The 15258-nt window shown below is 25.5% G+C and overlaps 1 protein-coding gene across 1 annotated transcript; it reads right to left on the reverse strand.

Moving 5' to 3' along the window:
- Nucleotides 1-1028: 1028 nt before the first annotated feature.
- LOC113557563 (putative histone-lysine N-methyltransferase 1) lies at nucleotides 1029-13576 on the reverse strand. The gene is made up of 12 exons (XM_026963141.1): nucleotides 12221-13576; nucleotides 11925-12166; nucleotides 11118-11729; nucleotides 10849-10967; nucleotides 8111-8251; nucleotides 7898-8041; nucleotides 4838-4921; nucleotides 4616-4705; nucleotides 2251-2351; nucleotides 2033-2159; nucleotides 1630-1715; nucleotides 1029-1535 (listed from the first exon to the last, which is right to left on the reverse strand). The coding sequence occupies exons 1-12, from the start codon at nucleotides 13574-13576 to the stop codon at nucleotides 1029-1031; spliced, it is 3609 nt and encodes a 1202-aa protein (XP_026818942.1).
- Nucleotides 13577-15258: the final 1682 nt, after the last annotated feature.

Genomic DNA, 15258 nt, shown 5'->3' on the forward strand with positions numbered 1-15258 from the left:
AGACGTAAAATATAATAATATAATAATTGCCGGTTCGGCTCAACCAATAATAACAAATAATAATACAGCTAAATAATAAATAAATTGTATAATAATTCTACGGTAAATTATAATTCAAATAATAACAAAAACTCACAATTTGTCGAGCACTGCTGGCCAGCTGCTACCTATAAATAATATCGCACACACACACACACAAAACACTAAAATAATTATATAAAAAAATCAAATAAATAATAAGGACGATTAGCGTCTTAGCAAGCACAATTAGTGCGCTAATAAAATAATAATATAAAACTTGTAAATAAAATAATAGTGACAATTAGTGCCTTGACCAAAGATATAATAAGTACGGTGATTCGCGTGCGTACACGATATAAATACTAAATGCGGCGAAAGGCAATTCACGCCCGGCACAATAAAAATATATAAATTAAGTGGCGATTCGCGCACACGACAAAATATACTTTTCGCGTTAACAATGCGTACAGCAACGACATTACGATTTAGACTGATGGAAATTGCGGCGGCCGTATTAAACTGCGAGTAGATAACACGCCATCCTCATTTACATAATACAATGTTATATAACTCACGGGACAATAATAATTATAATTAACAGAGCAAAAACAAATATAAAAATAGTGGCTGGTTGTATGTGTGTGTGTGCATGTGTGTCGGTCGGTGGCGGCGGCGATTATAATATATCGTCGCGCTATTGAGCCCCAACGATAAGTTTTTTTTATTAATTTTAAACGTTAAACGGAAATATAACTTCATCCAATGAAAATGTATTGGATGAAGTTATATATACAATCGACAATTTTAATATTATATAAGTTCAAAATAAATATAGTATTATAATAGTAAATAATACAGTAATAATACATTACTATATGTGTAAACATTTTAAAAATGATAGTAACTTATAAGTAACCTTTTCCCAACTCAGTTAAAAACTTTGAAAATTTTAGAAAAATAACTATGAATCCAAGCCTCTACTATTTTTTATAACTTACCTTTATCTTTTATAAAAAAAAATGACCAAACTTGCTAAGCATTAATGCAGCCAATAAAAATATGAATAAAACAGTGTTTCGCGAAAGAATAAAAACAACAACAATCACACAAGTCTTACTTGATTTATCATAGTGGTTGTTCAAGTGGGACCGGAATAATAACCGGTTGCTGAACACCTTTTTGCAGTTTGTACCTGAGCATTTGTAAAGGCTCACTTGATTGGCGACGGTTGTCATTTTGTTGCAAAGCCACTTAGACTGTTCATCATTTGACAGTATGCTTTTTAGCGTCCGGAAATATTCTTTTCTGTAACTAGTATCCACAAAGTGATATGGCGTACCATCAACCGGCTTACCATTATTGATGATCAGTTGTCCTGGTTTGAGACGTACGCCGTATTTTGACTTTACGATATCGCATTGTATTTTTATATCCTCCCACTTGCTAAACGAAATATGTTCAGCGCTTTGAGTACTTGATTTAATATTGTTGGTTTCAGAAATGTCCACGACCGTCTAAATTCATAAAAATGATCATAGGTATTGAAAACATGAAAAATGCCAATCTTCAAAAAATAATTTTCAAAGTTGAATCAATGTATTTACTTACATCTAACGAATTTGTAGTGTTGATAATCGGCTGACTTAAATTTGGGTGAATTTCATTGTTGTAAACTTGAACTATTTTTGCTGGCTCTGTTAAGTAAATTCACATACAAAACTTAGAAACTTAATGAATTAATGTTTTAAATATAGAACAAACATGATAGAAAATAAATAGATATAATATAAACAAATACATATTAATTATAAATTTGGTCTTATACAAATGTAATTTACAAGCTGTATAGATACAATATTAATATCTAATTTAATCTTTAAAGATAAATAATTATTATGTACTAACTATATTTTTAAATATGTATTATATGTATTCATATAATAATGTAAAATCCAAATTTACATTTAATAAATTGGAATATTATTTACAATACGTGTAAAATTAAACTTACCAATACCATTATCAAATGGTTTGTTTACATTACTGTCTGTTGTAGAATTTAATAAAGGGAATTCTTTGACCTTAGGAACTAAATGGTTATGGTGGTTTTTAAGTTTCACAATTGCTGGTAAACCATTCTAGAACATACCAATATTACTTAATTAAAGTAAAATATGACTAACATTTTCAAAGTACGAGTACTTAGTAAACTAAAATAAATAAATTTACTATTAAATGGGGATCGTAGTCTTTTTCTCTTGAGCTTAAGCATTTGATTCTAATGTCAATAATTGATTGACACTCACTTGTGTTTAAATTATTTTTCTTATCTGTATTTTTTAAAAGTTTATGCAAACTATTGTGAAGACATCCAAATATTTTCCTGTAATAATTATTGTATTTTAAAAAAAATTCATGTTATCATTAACAAAACAAATTTTATATATTTCATTAAACAACTAACGTGCAGATTAACTTCTCACATAAAAACTTAAAATATTAACAAATAATGTAGTATTTACCAAATGTCATAATTTTCGGATTTATACGATTTCAAAACACGCCAACTTGTTTCAGTTTGTCGCGAATATAATTGTATGTAGTTGAAAATATCATCTTCGTTAAATAGATTAACGCGAAATAAACTATCGTTAATTTGAATTATATTATAAAAATAATCCATCTCAAAACGTTCACCTTAAAAATATAAGACGAATTTTATATAAAATTATCTATTTATAATTCTTATTAATTATAATGAACTCTTTCATTTAAACATTTTCTTAAAAAATATTTATTGTAAAATATTGCAGCGTCTAAATAAAAATATGTACTTAACATTATTGTATAAATGTATTATTTTCTAGTATTAAATGCACATTTCACATAAGTATTATATTATTTTTGAATACTTATAAAATTAAACTATTGAATTATAAATTAATTTAAGGGAGGTTAATCAATGAAAAGTCGTATTTTGAAAAAAAAAAAAGGTAGGTATACTCTACCAGGGATAGAACTAAATCAGACGATCAATTTCCAGTCTGAGTGAATTATTAACGTTTATTTAAAATATTTTTTTATAATTTTAAGTGAACTATAAAAACAATAATTTTACCATTTTTTATTGTTATAATAATATCATATAATATAATAGTATATTACGCAAATCAAATAAAATGTACAAATGGTATATCTATAGATAATACAAAGATTCGCAACACAACATAGCTTGTGATGGAGAGTTTTATATGAATTCAATTATTGATAATTTAATACATGATTCTAAAACAAAATTACAAAAATTACATAATGTGTTATAAATCGATAATCACATATCAATTTGTGTAAGATCAACATTTTTTAAGTACAATTTCAAATCCGTTACATTCTTAAAATTACATATATTTATATTAGGCATTCTACATAATCTGATTGCAATTGAAATAATACTTTTCATGCCAAACTGTTTACGGTATAGAGGTACATTTATAGATTAATATTAGTTTTATAACGGGTATTATAAATATGATCAATATAAACAGTATTATTTTTAAATTTTTGAAAACAAAGTAATACGTTCTTATAATACAAACATTTAATATTAAGTAGATTAAAAACATTGTATACAAATTCATTATTAGTAAGCTTTGGTAAATTGAATATAAATTTGATTACATTATTTAAAGTAATATATTTTAAAGAATGAATATGAGACTCATATGCTTATCCTCAAAATACAATACTATAGCATAAAATAGATTGAACTAAAGCTAAATAAATTATACGTTTCATATTAATGTTAAATATATGCTTTAAATCATTAAAGACAAAAAAACATTTTCGAATAGTATTTGTTAGAGTATTAATATGATAATTCCATTTAAGTTTATTATCCAAGGTGAGCCCTAAGTACTTAATATAATTAGAATTCTCTAGAATAACACAATTATCACAATTACTAGATTGACATTTAGATGAATGTATGCATATATTTAGTTCCCGATTAATTACCTCTGAGTTAATATTAAAATGAATATATTTGGATTTATTTCAATTTAATTCTAATAAGTTATTATCAAATCAATCTTTAATATCTTTAATAACATTGTTTGCTTTTATATATAATGACTCTATGGAACTGCTATGAACTAAGATAGCTATATAAACTAAACTGCATAACAAATTATTTCAACATCAACATTAATATTTAATAGACCATTTAAATATATTTATGACCAAAAGAGGGCCGATATAATTGTTAATTTATTTCATTTTCGAATGAGAAAGTGCATTTTTAATTCCTTATTCTAAAGCAGATTATTTTTTGGAGTGTCTATTTCAATATATAAATATTTTAGAATTTTGGACAATTAATTGATTAATTTATGAATTTAAATATTTAAAGTTATAAACAACAAACTACGTACTTATCCAAAATTTCATTAAAAACAGTAAATATTTAAAATTAAAATAATTTGTAAATACTCAAAATTCTGTAAACAAAAAATTTTAATTTAAATCGTTGAATCGTTCACTGATGATTAATAACATATCCATTTTTATAAGTATTATTTTGTTTAATTTCACTCACTGACAGGTTGTACGTCATCGAGCGAATAATGAAGATTGTACAATTGGGCAGCGACATCGTAGAATCCATTTATTTCAGTGTTTTGATTTTCTGTAAATAGACAAATAGTGTTCGTTATTTAGACTTTCTTAGTATAGATAACAATTAATTATTAGTTAATTCATTTATATCAATGGTATCCTTATAAATTGATACCTTTTTTAAATTCAATTTTGTCATTTTTGTCAGAATTTTTGTTCAAAATGTAGTCAACAAATGTAATGTCTGCAGATTCATCTGTGTCCGTTCCGTATCCGTCTTTATGATCTAATAAAAAAATGTTAGAGAATAAATATAAACAGTTTGTATAATGACAAGGGAAAGAAACGTTTTAGTGTCAAATTATTAAATTTCTTTGAATATAAGTTTTGTTGTAATTTAATCAAAAATCATGTCTTAAATTTTAAGGTATTGATAATTTTTAACAAAAAAAAAAAATAAAATAATAACATATATCTATTAAATGTTCATTTCCATTATCATAGTCATAATTAGGACTCGGAAGTTATAGAAGTTTCTGTATACTCTCAATTTATAGGAAACCAAGCTAGAACAGATGTTCTTTACAAAATTAAAAATGCATTTTTTTACATATTTTGTGAATTTTAGAAAAAAGTGCATATTTCTTAATTTTCATATGCTTTTTATGTAGGTACCTATATTTCTCAATTTTTATAGGATTTTAATGCTTTTTAATATTTTCTAAAAAAAAATTATGTTTTCTTCTAATAATTATGCTTTTATTATTTTATCGTTCGATATAGAAAATATCAAAAAATGTCTGGTTTTCCAATATAATACATATTACAGGTATGACAGTTACAATAATTTATAAGTTTAGTGTACTAAATTTAAAAAAATTAAATATAATTTTTCAAATAACTCAATCTATATTTTTATTTTTAGCTTGAAAAAAATTACAATCCATCAAAATCAGCCAAACAATTTTGTATTCAATAAAAACATAAAACGATAAAACTTTTTATACACCTGGCAATTTTTTTTTGCATATTTAACATTTTTTATGCATATTTTACAATTTTGTTGTGCATTTTTTGCTTTTTTTAGCTCCTACAACTTCTGAGGCCTCGTTGTAATATTTATAAATATAATACAACACTTAATCCTATTCAGTTTTAAAGAAAAGTTATAACATATAATATATGTTATAAATAATTTTGCTTTACTACATCAACTAGGTTTGATCATAGTTCAGTACACTACACTACAGGGGATTTATAAAATACATAGTTAGAGTTAAAAGGATTCGAGCAGGTACAGTCGGGCGTATATTAGTCTAATTATGAGTCTAGGATCAACTTAGAACCAAGTTATTTGAAAATTCTGCGGTGAATTTGAAAATTTTACTCATGTATAATAGTTACACTTATAGAAAGGAAAAAATGTACAAGGAATCGAAGTATTGGAAATGTATAGATATGCAATGTAAAGGTCGATTAACAACTACAAGTGATAATAAAATTAAAAAAGAGCCTTCAGAGCATAACCACGTTCCAGATATATGCAAGTTAGAAGTAAAAAAAGAAGTCGAGAGAATGAAATCCCAAACACTGTCGTCACAAGATAACCCTCAACAAATAATCAATTCATCGCAATTAAATCCAATTTACTAAAGAAAATCTAGAATTAATGGGAAAATGTAATAATTGGTTCGTTGATGGTACATTTAAGTGCACTCCGACACTTTTTACTCAAATTTACACAATACATGTATTGACAACCAATTCGTTGATACCTACTGTTTACGCTTTATTACCAAACAAATCACAAAAAACATATGTACACCTCCTTAATCAATTAAAAAAAATTAAATCAACTTTATCACCAAAATGAATTATGTCAGATTTTGAAATGGCATCAATTAATTCATTTAAAGAAGTATTTTCAAATTTAAAACAAAAAGGATGCAATTTCCATTTTTCCCAATGTATTTAGCGTAAAATACAACAAATTCAATATATAGCCCAAAAATATATATCAGATTCGACATTTGCATTACAGATACGGCTTTTATTAGCATTATCATATGTACCAGAAAATCATGTGATAGATGCGTTTGAAGAATTAATAGATTCACAATACTACACAGATAACGAATACATATTACAAACACTTATTGACTACTTTGAACACACTTGGATAGGTCGCCCAATGGGTCGAAGAAAAGGTCGTAAATTACCAAAGTATTCAATTAGTTTATGGAATTGTTACGAATCGGCAAGTACTTTACTGCCAAGGACTAACAATGCAGTAAAGGGTTGACATAGAGGTTTCAGTTCATTACTTGGTTAGTTTTTTAAAATATATTCTTAAAAATATTTTATTAAATTTATAATTTAATTCAATATAATGTATAATGTAATATTAAATTTTTAAGGTGGATATCATCCAACATTATGGACATTTATCGATGTGTTGAAAGACTAACAACATTCACATATTAAACAGGAACAGTTTATTGCTGGTGCCAAAAATATCAAAAAAAAAAAAAAATATAAAGATTGTTCATAAAAAATACGTAATTTAACCTTATCTTACAATACTAATGACAACATTAATTATTTAAAAGGTATCGCTTACAACTTAACTCTACAAATGTAACTTTAATTTTGTAAATATTTTTTTATAATATATTTTAATACTTGTACTTATTACAAAATATTTTTTCACTATTTTTAATTTCGTAATTATATAAACTTCGCCTTTATTTTTTCGATATTTTGATCTATAATTGGGAAAAAGTACTCATTTGTGCATCTTTAATGCCATTTAATATGATGTATGAATCCGTAAAGATATAAAAACATGCTTTAACAACTTAATTATCAATCTTCATAAAACCCAGGGGCTTCTAATCTTTTTTATGGTAAACCAAATTTGAACAATGCTTTTATATCATGGGCTGAATTTGTTTAAGTTCATTAGTAATAAATTAATAAATTGAAAACATTGAAAACAAATATATTATTTTCAAAATATTAATTAGCTTGGAGGGTCAGTTCGAAAACCTTGACGGGTTGGAACAGGCCCATGGGCCGTAGGTTGGAGACTTCTACGATTAAAGACACTTGAGAGTTATGATATAATAATAAACTTAATAAATGGATAAATTTTGGTTAATTGAATCAAAATTAATAACAAATTTTAAAACTTTTGTTGATTTATTTACTATAATATTAATAAATAAATTATATTTCTTTAATACTACGTTTCTTAACTCACCATCTGGTTTCCCATTGTCAATGAAACAATCTATCGGTAATAGAGAGGCATCTTCGAACGGTTTATTTGATCTTATTTCATCTGTCGTGATATCTATTAATGCAATAGCTTGACTTTTTTTGGCATTTGAATCTCCGAAATTTCCTTAAAATATTTAGTAATTTTTAATTAAATAATTTACTTTGACAATGTTGTTGTTTTATCATTACAAACCCAATTCGATTAAATCGTCATATAATTCAGAATTTAATTCATCTACGTCGTATTTCTTAAAATTCTCTTTTACAATTTTTTCAGAACATTTAACCTTTAGTTCTTCTTCTTCTGCATCCGATATTATTTCGTATACTGGATCTAATAAAATAATATTGTATTTAAAAGAATACATATTTAATCACTTATCAACTCCAATAGTATTCATTCATAATCACATTTTAAAATTAAAATTTTATTATTTTATCCAAAAACATAGTTAATATTTAAATACATTTGTTTTCGAACAAACAAAAGGTTTGGCAAATGGGTATCGTTCTGCTATACATGTATAGTAAATTTGGAGAGTAAGTCACTATAATGGATGTGTTTTTGAATTCAATGGAGATATCATTATTATTAATTATTATATACGAAAAACAATTCTGAATGGAGATGATTCGTCAGTCTAGGATAGTAGAATATATCATATAATTACTTATATTTAAATTGTAATATATCGTTATTTTACGTGGTTTCGTAAAAAATTTAATTTCATACGCTGTTAAAATAAAACATAAATAATAAATATTACTAAAGATATAAAACTTTAAACCTAAAAATATACATAAAATAATATGGTTAATCAGTAGTCATTTAAAATCTAATTTAGTACAATATGAATAATATATTTACTGCATATCAATTTTAGTAAAACTGCTTAATAAATAATCATTTATTATCTTATTTCAAATTAAATAATTAAACATTCTCCGTAGCCTAAATTTTTGATCATTAACTTTATACTTAGGTACTCAGTTATATCAGTTAATTCTAAACTAATTACTAACCATACATATTTTAAACTGAAAAAATAAATAATAAATCTACGATATAAGTGTACGACGATGAAATCGTGAGATCATAAATTATAACTAAAGCACATTAAAAAAAAAATACGATCTATTCAGTAACAATAGTACAAATAAATACGATTTAAATCAAAATATAATGTATATATTATTATACCTATGTTATTAAAAATTAAAACTAAATCAATTTATGTTATATTGTCAAATAACTAATAGACAATAATTTACGTAAAAAAGAAAAATTACTGAAATATTATTATTGTGATATCTGATTTGCTAATCACATTTAATCTGTTGTCTAATTTCTCAATTATGTAAGACAAGGGATGTAGATCGTGACGGAACGTTAAAGTCACTAGAGTAGAAATAAAAAAAAGGGTAATGAGAATTAGCGATAAGTTAACGAAAAATAAATGATTTCTGGATGGTTTCAAGAATAAAAATGTTCACGCATTAAAATATAATTCAAGAGAATGCAATAATTTATTTGTTAAGACTCGTTTCAAGGAAAAAAGAAGCATCAGGAAATAATTTTTAAAAAACATGCCTATTGTTTTCATTATTTTTAATTAGCTATAATAACAACTTATGTCAAAATTTTAATTGTCAAACTTTTTAAAAAAACTTATCAAGATCTAAAAAATAAAAGTTAATTAAACTTTTTTCTAAACCACTTAAATTAAGTCTGATTATTTTGAAATATTTACGTTTTGAGTGTATACGACCATAATTTAGGTATCTAATATTATGATGTTTCTACGACTTATACTTTTTAAATTATATTATGCACACAAAGTTGGCACCCCCTTTATCCAATTAATTTCGAACTACTACCAAATAATATTGCAAATCGAGTTTCGTTAATTGCAAATTATCTAGTTTTAAGTGAAATTATGTTTAATATTAGCTGGGGAGGGGGGTAACTTCATGTAGTCTCACCAGTCACCACATTGTTTACCTGACTTCAAATACCATCAATTAATTATAAACTGATTGCAACCAATTTTTGCAAGATTCGTGAAAAATATAAAAAAAAGATTTTCAATTATTTGCAATTAGTTTACAATTGTTTCCTCTATCCAGAATTTAAAAGTGAAAAAGTCAAACTTCAGTACATTTCATGAAGCATACAACTATGTCCTTTCAATACTGTGATCGTTATGGTACACTATGTCGGAAATGTGGATATTTTAGTAAAATCCATTTGTTATTCCCTTAACTTAATATCATATTTTTGTTTATATTTCAAAACAAAATTAGGTAGCAGTTACCAAACAAAACAATCAAATTTCTGCGATTGAGTGTCATCCTTGAGGGGTTCATATACTTTTATCTGTTGTGCTTATATCAGTGTTTTTATATTCAGTGTAACATACAGTGATTGCTAACTAAACACACTATAAACATATTTTTCATATTATTTATGAATTTCAATTTGACGATATTTATAGGTGAATATGATTAACATTTCACACCCATTATGAATAATTTCTCATTTGATTCGCAAATTAAGTTTATTTATAACATAGTATATTTTAGAATGTTCGTTCAAAGTGTTATCAGAACATGCAATATATGATTCTTCTGCATCAGTTTCAGCTGATCTATGTTACCACATAAAACTAAACTATAACTAAGCTAATTAATTAAGTACTACACACAAAAAATATACAGAATATCTCACATGTTTATTCACAGCAATGACAAAATGTTTCCTAACTCATTTTTTAAAATCTGTTTCTTCATTCATAATCTTTTAAGAACCCATGATAATTAACAAATGTCACAACTATCCAACGCAGTTACAATATTTACAAAAAAAGAAAAAGAAACAAAAAACAAGTTATCAATTAAAAAAATAAAGTATTATCACTATGTTTTACTTACATTCAGAGTTTGGTAATGATTGGACAGTATTTGGCTTGAACGAATCTTCAACAGTATCTCGATAGATGAACTTTTTATCAGGTAATACATCTATTGGTTTGACATTAACTTTAGCTAAACTTATTTCGAACGATTTTAAATCATTTTGAAGTTGAGATTTAGTTATTTTATTGTTTCTAAGTAAATTTTGATTTTCGTTCAATTTGAAGTTTGGTTTTCCGTCATAAGATATTTTTGTGCTTGTATTTTTCTCTCCACAATCAATTAACTTGTAATTTCTGTGATTCAAATCTAATAGTTTTATAGCACCCGGCGGTTTGTTGTTCGTTATCTTTACTTTTTCATCGGTTATAGAACTTTGTGATTCAGGAATGTTCAAAACATCAATTTTATCATTCAATCCAATATTATCGTAAATGAGTTTTTTTAAATTTGTCGATAATTTACGATTTTTATAACGATAAGTACTGTCAGTAAAATTAGACACTGTCGCAGTCGTTTCATCTGAATTTTTTTTTCCATGTGTTACTTTGGCTACTTTCTTTGCTGATGAAGTACTTTCTGCAGAAGTATTTAAATTTGATTTTACTTCAACACATGGTTCATTAAAAACAATTTCTATAGATTCTGATTCTAATCCACATTCATCATTCTCTATTAATTCAGATGCATTTTCTATATACTTCTTGTTAATATTAACAGTTTTATTGTCAAGTTTAATTATTTTATCTGGTTCATTGTTAATTTCATTTTTATTAGTTTTCATTTGTTGTTTAACTAGTTCCTTACCCATTTTTCTATTGCATGTTTGTTCATCGCTAGATTGATCATCATTAGTTGTGAAATCAGAATTACTATTTTCAAATTCAGAATCGGTTTTACTTGAATATTTATTTTTATACATTTTAGAAGATTTATAATTGTCTTTAGATTTATTATGTTTTGGTGATTTTTTTTTATGTTTATTTTTCTTGGATTTCTTTGATTTCTTAGATTTTTTAGATTTTTTAGATGTTTTATGTTGATCAATATCATAATTTTTTCTATTGTTAAGTTTTTCTGAATTTTTTGAACACGGATCAAATTCATCTTTATCGTTAGATGCATTGACCGTTGACATACATTTCGAGTTTTCTAATTTTGTAGAAATCATTCCAGTATCAACATTTGAATTTTCACTTGCATCAGCTATAACATTCTTCCCATATCTAAAATTAATGTGTTTTTTAATAGATTCAGTTTTTGAATGTTCTATTAATCTGTCGGGATTAGAATTTTTATTTTTTTTAATTAATCCACTGATATTATCATCTGCCGTCTGTTGTGTATTATCAAAATTAGAATTTTCTGGGGTTAAAATGTTTTTATTTACTGTTGTATCATCATCTTTTGTTAGATCGATTAAATTATTAGTTATTGTCATTTCTTTATTTTTTTGTGAAATCATTTTTGTTGCGCAACTTGAATCGTTCATAATATTATCATTTAAATTATCAATGATATTTTCTACAACATGTTTTAATTTACTTTCATCGATCTCCAATGATAGTTCGAGTTCATTTTTTAATTCACTATATCTTTTTAACGCATCATAATTACGAGTATTTTCAGTTGTAAAGTAAGATACAATTTCTATATCGTCATCAGTTAAATCTATTATCGCAGACACCTCTTTAGATTTCATTTTTCGGTTTCGTTCAGTATTCGCGTGTTTTAAAACTTTATTACAATCCATGTATGTTTCAACTTCCAAGTCATTTTGTGTATTATTATATTTAATATGATTAATAAAAGGATCTTCTATGGGTTCAATGTTGTGTTCGTCAAAATTATAAACACTCTTCGAATCATATGAAACACCAAATCTGTAACTTGAATTCATGTTTTTTAACTTCCTGTTGACTTGTTCTAAGTCCTCGTTTAAATTGTTATCGTATCTTATTGGTTTCAATCCTTCAAAACCAACAAATCTTCGTTGAGATATACTTTCACTGTATTTTTTTAGCCGTGGATCTCTTATTGATATATTGATGGTCTCATATTTGTTTTGTGTCGGTTTACAATATTTTATAACTGATTCTTTGCGTTCTGTTGAATCAGGAGGGATTTGACTAAAGTATCGATCATTTTCCTGAATACCAATAGTATTTTTATTATAATTATAATGATTTTGATCCGATATTCTGAATGTAGTAGGATAAGATTGATTTGTATTAACAACCTTATATATAGGAAATTCTTCATTCTCACTTTGTACCATAGGTACCACAGGTACCAAAGTTTGTAAATTTTTATTGAAAGACTGTTTAATATAACTATTATGGTTTTCATGATCCAATGAGTTTTTATTTTTTGTATTCAGACCATGGAGAATATTATTCATGATAAATGGTTTAAGTGCAGCATTACTCCGTACATACGATTTGGCTGGTTTATCACATTCAAAATTCAACGAAAGAGGCGTTTCAAATGATTCATTAGTGTAAATTAATGTACCGGGTCTTTTGACTGAGTTTTGTTTAACTGGATTAAAATGGTCGAATGTATGTTGTACTTCCGTGTCACAGTTTATAGTTTCACGAATACTTCGTGGACTTTTTGGTTTCAAAATAGAATTGCCTTCAGAAGAATCTCGATTCAAATATATCTTACTATAATTATGGTCATTTGTTCCACTTGAAAACCTAGTTACGTCGTCATTAGAGACAGACAAACTATAATTTGACATTGTACTACTACGAGTAGACGCTTGCTAATTTAATAAGATATTTTGTTTTATTAGTGTTTTTTGATAGTTTGCTCATTATTTTAAATAAAATCTTATTTTAGGCCTTTTAGTCGATTATTAATAGACCATCCTAATATTGGGAGAGCTAATTAATTGTAAGTACTTGATAATTCATATTTAATTTCTTGATCATCGCAATAACTGTAAGAAAAATACATTTATAATTATAAATATACAATATAAATTATAATATATCTAATATTTTCAAATATATCAATATGCATTATGCATCCCATGTAGGTAGCTAAACAATAACTCATTAATATATAGGTAAGATATACAATAATAATTATCAATACAATGAAATTTATCCCATTCCACTATAATATAAAATATAACGAATGTATAGTATAAACTATAAAGTACCTATATAGTTTACGGTCTAGAAAAGGTCATTAGAAGTATAATATAGCGTGTATCCTATTAAGTTAAATGAGTAAAAGGATTTTAAATATTCAAATTATGATGTTATGTTATAATGATTTATTGATAACTTTTACTTTGTTTTAGTCAGTACCTATATCATACAAGGTAATCCCAATTTTTCAAATAATTATATTTTTTTTAATCTTAGTTTCGTTCATGTATGTAAGATATAATGTTTAATCAGTTACAAACGCTTAACCTGACTGATTTTAAACTAAGTAGCGCAAGATTTTTAAATTATTTTTTCAAAAAATTGTTATTGAATCATTAGCACAAATGACTTTTTAACTTCATTTATTTTCTCAGTAAAAATACTATAATTAAAAAATATTTGGGTAGACTGAATACAAACTAGATGAAAAAAAAACTAGATAAAAACAAATAACGAATAAATAGGTAAGTTATTTTTTTTTTTTTTTTGAAGACGAATGTGGCAGTTGTGTAAATTTATTGAATTGTTAGACACTAAACAATAACAACTTCAAAGCCGTAATTATGTAAATAGCAAACAACTATAGTATAATAGTAGCTTGGGAACTAAAACACGCGGTGAACAGTAGTTTTCGCCTGCGCCGACAACAATAATACTATAATTGCCAATTAGATACGACGGTGGTCAAGGTATACTCTTAGTACGCACATTTATAGAAATCGATTTGGTTGATAGTAAAAAATCTTTTTATCTTCATCAAAACAATTATTTTTATTGGATCATTAATTATTGCGGAATGTAATTTCTAAACCGATTAGTATTTTTTTAAGAAAAGCAAGAGTAATGCGCTTATTCACAACAAAAATACTATAATTTTATTTTTTAGGAATACAAAATTATTGTTTTGTTAATCATTTTATAAAATCTTATCTATAAAAATATTTCTAATAAAATATGCTTTTAAAAATTATTTTTCATAAAATTAAAAACATACGAGTATAATTTATGATGTTATAATATTGAAATAAAATATTTATTATATTGTAAAGCGTATATAAAATGATTAAAAAGTCTATTGTACACCATCCATTTATTTATCCAGAATTTCTTACCTGATATTCAGGGTACGGTGGCAACGATGTCGATGGTCCACAGTTTGCAAACCAACAGTAGGATATTGACGTACGAGATAGGATTTACATAATCTTCGAATGTGTTTTAATCTCCAAACGACCAACAAGTAGTATACTGGTTGTGTATCACA

The sequence above is a fragment of the Rhopalosiphum maidis genome, chromosome 3 (genome assembly GCF_003676215.2).
Source record: "Rhopalosiphum maidis isolate BTI-1 chromosome 3, ASM367621v3, whole genome shotgun sequence".
Classification (NCBI taxonomy): Eukaryota; Metazoa; Arthropoda; class Insecta; order Hemiptera; family Aphididae; genus Rhopalosiphum; species Rhopalosiphum maidis.

What these genes read in the sequence shown, in the direction of transcription:
- LOC113557563 (XM_026963141.1), bottom strand. Translation starts at nt 13,576, where the DNA reads ATGTCAAATTATAGTTTGTCTGTCTCTAATGACGACGTAACTAGGTTT. An exon ending in TGACAATGGGAAACCAGATG is followed by an intron (nt 4,922 to 7,897) that starts GTGAGTTAAGAA and finishes TTTTTTTATTAG; the next exon opens with ATCATAAAGACGGATACGGA. An exon ending in ACCATTTGATAATGGTATTG is followed by an intron (nt 1,716 to 2,032) that starts GTAAGTTTAATT and finishes TTTACTTAACAG; the next exon opens with AGCCAGCAAAAATAGTTCAA.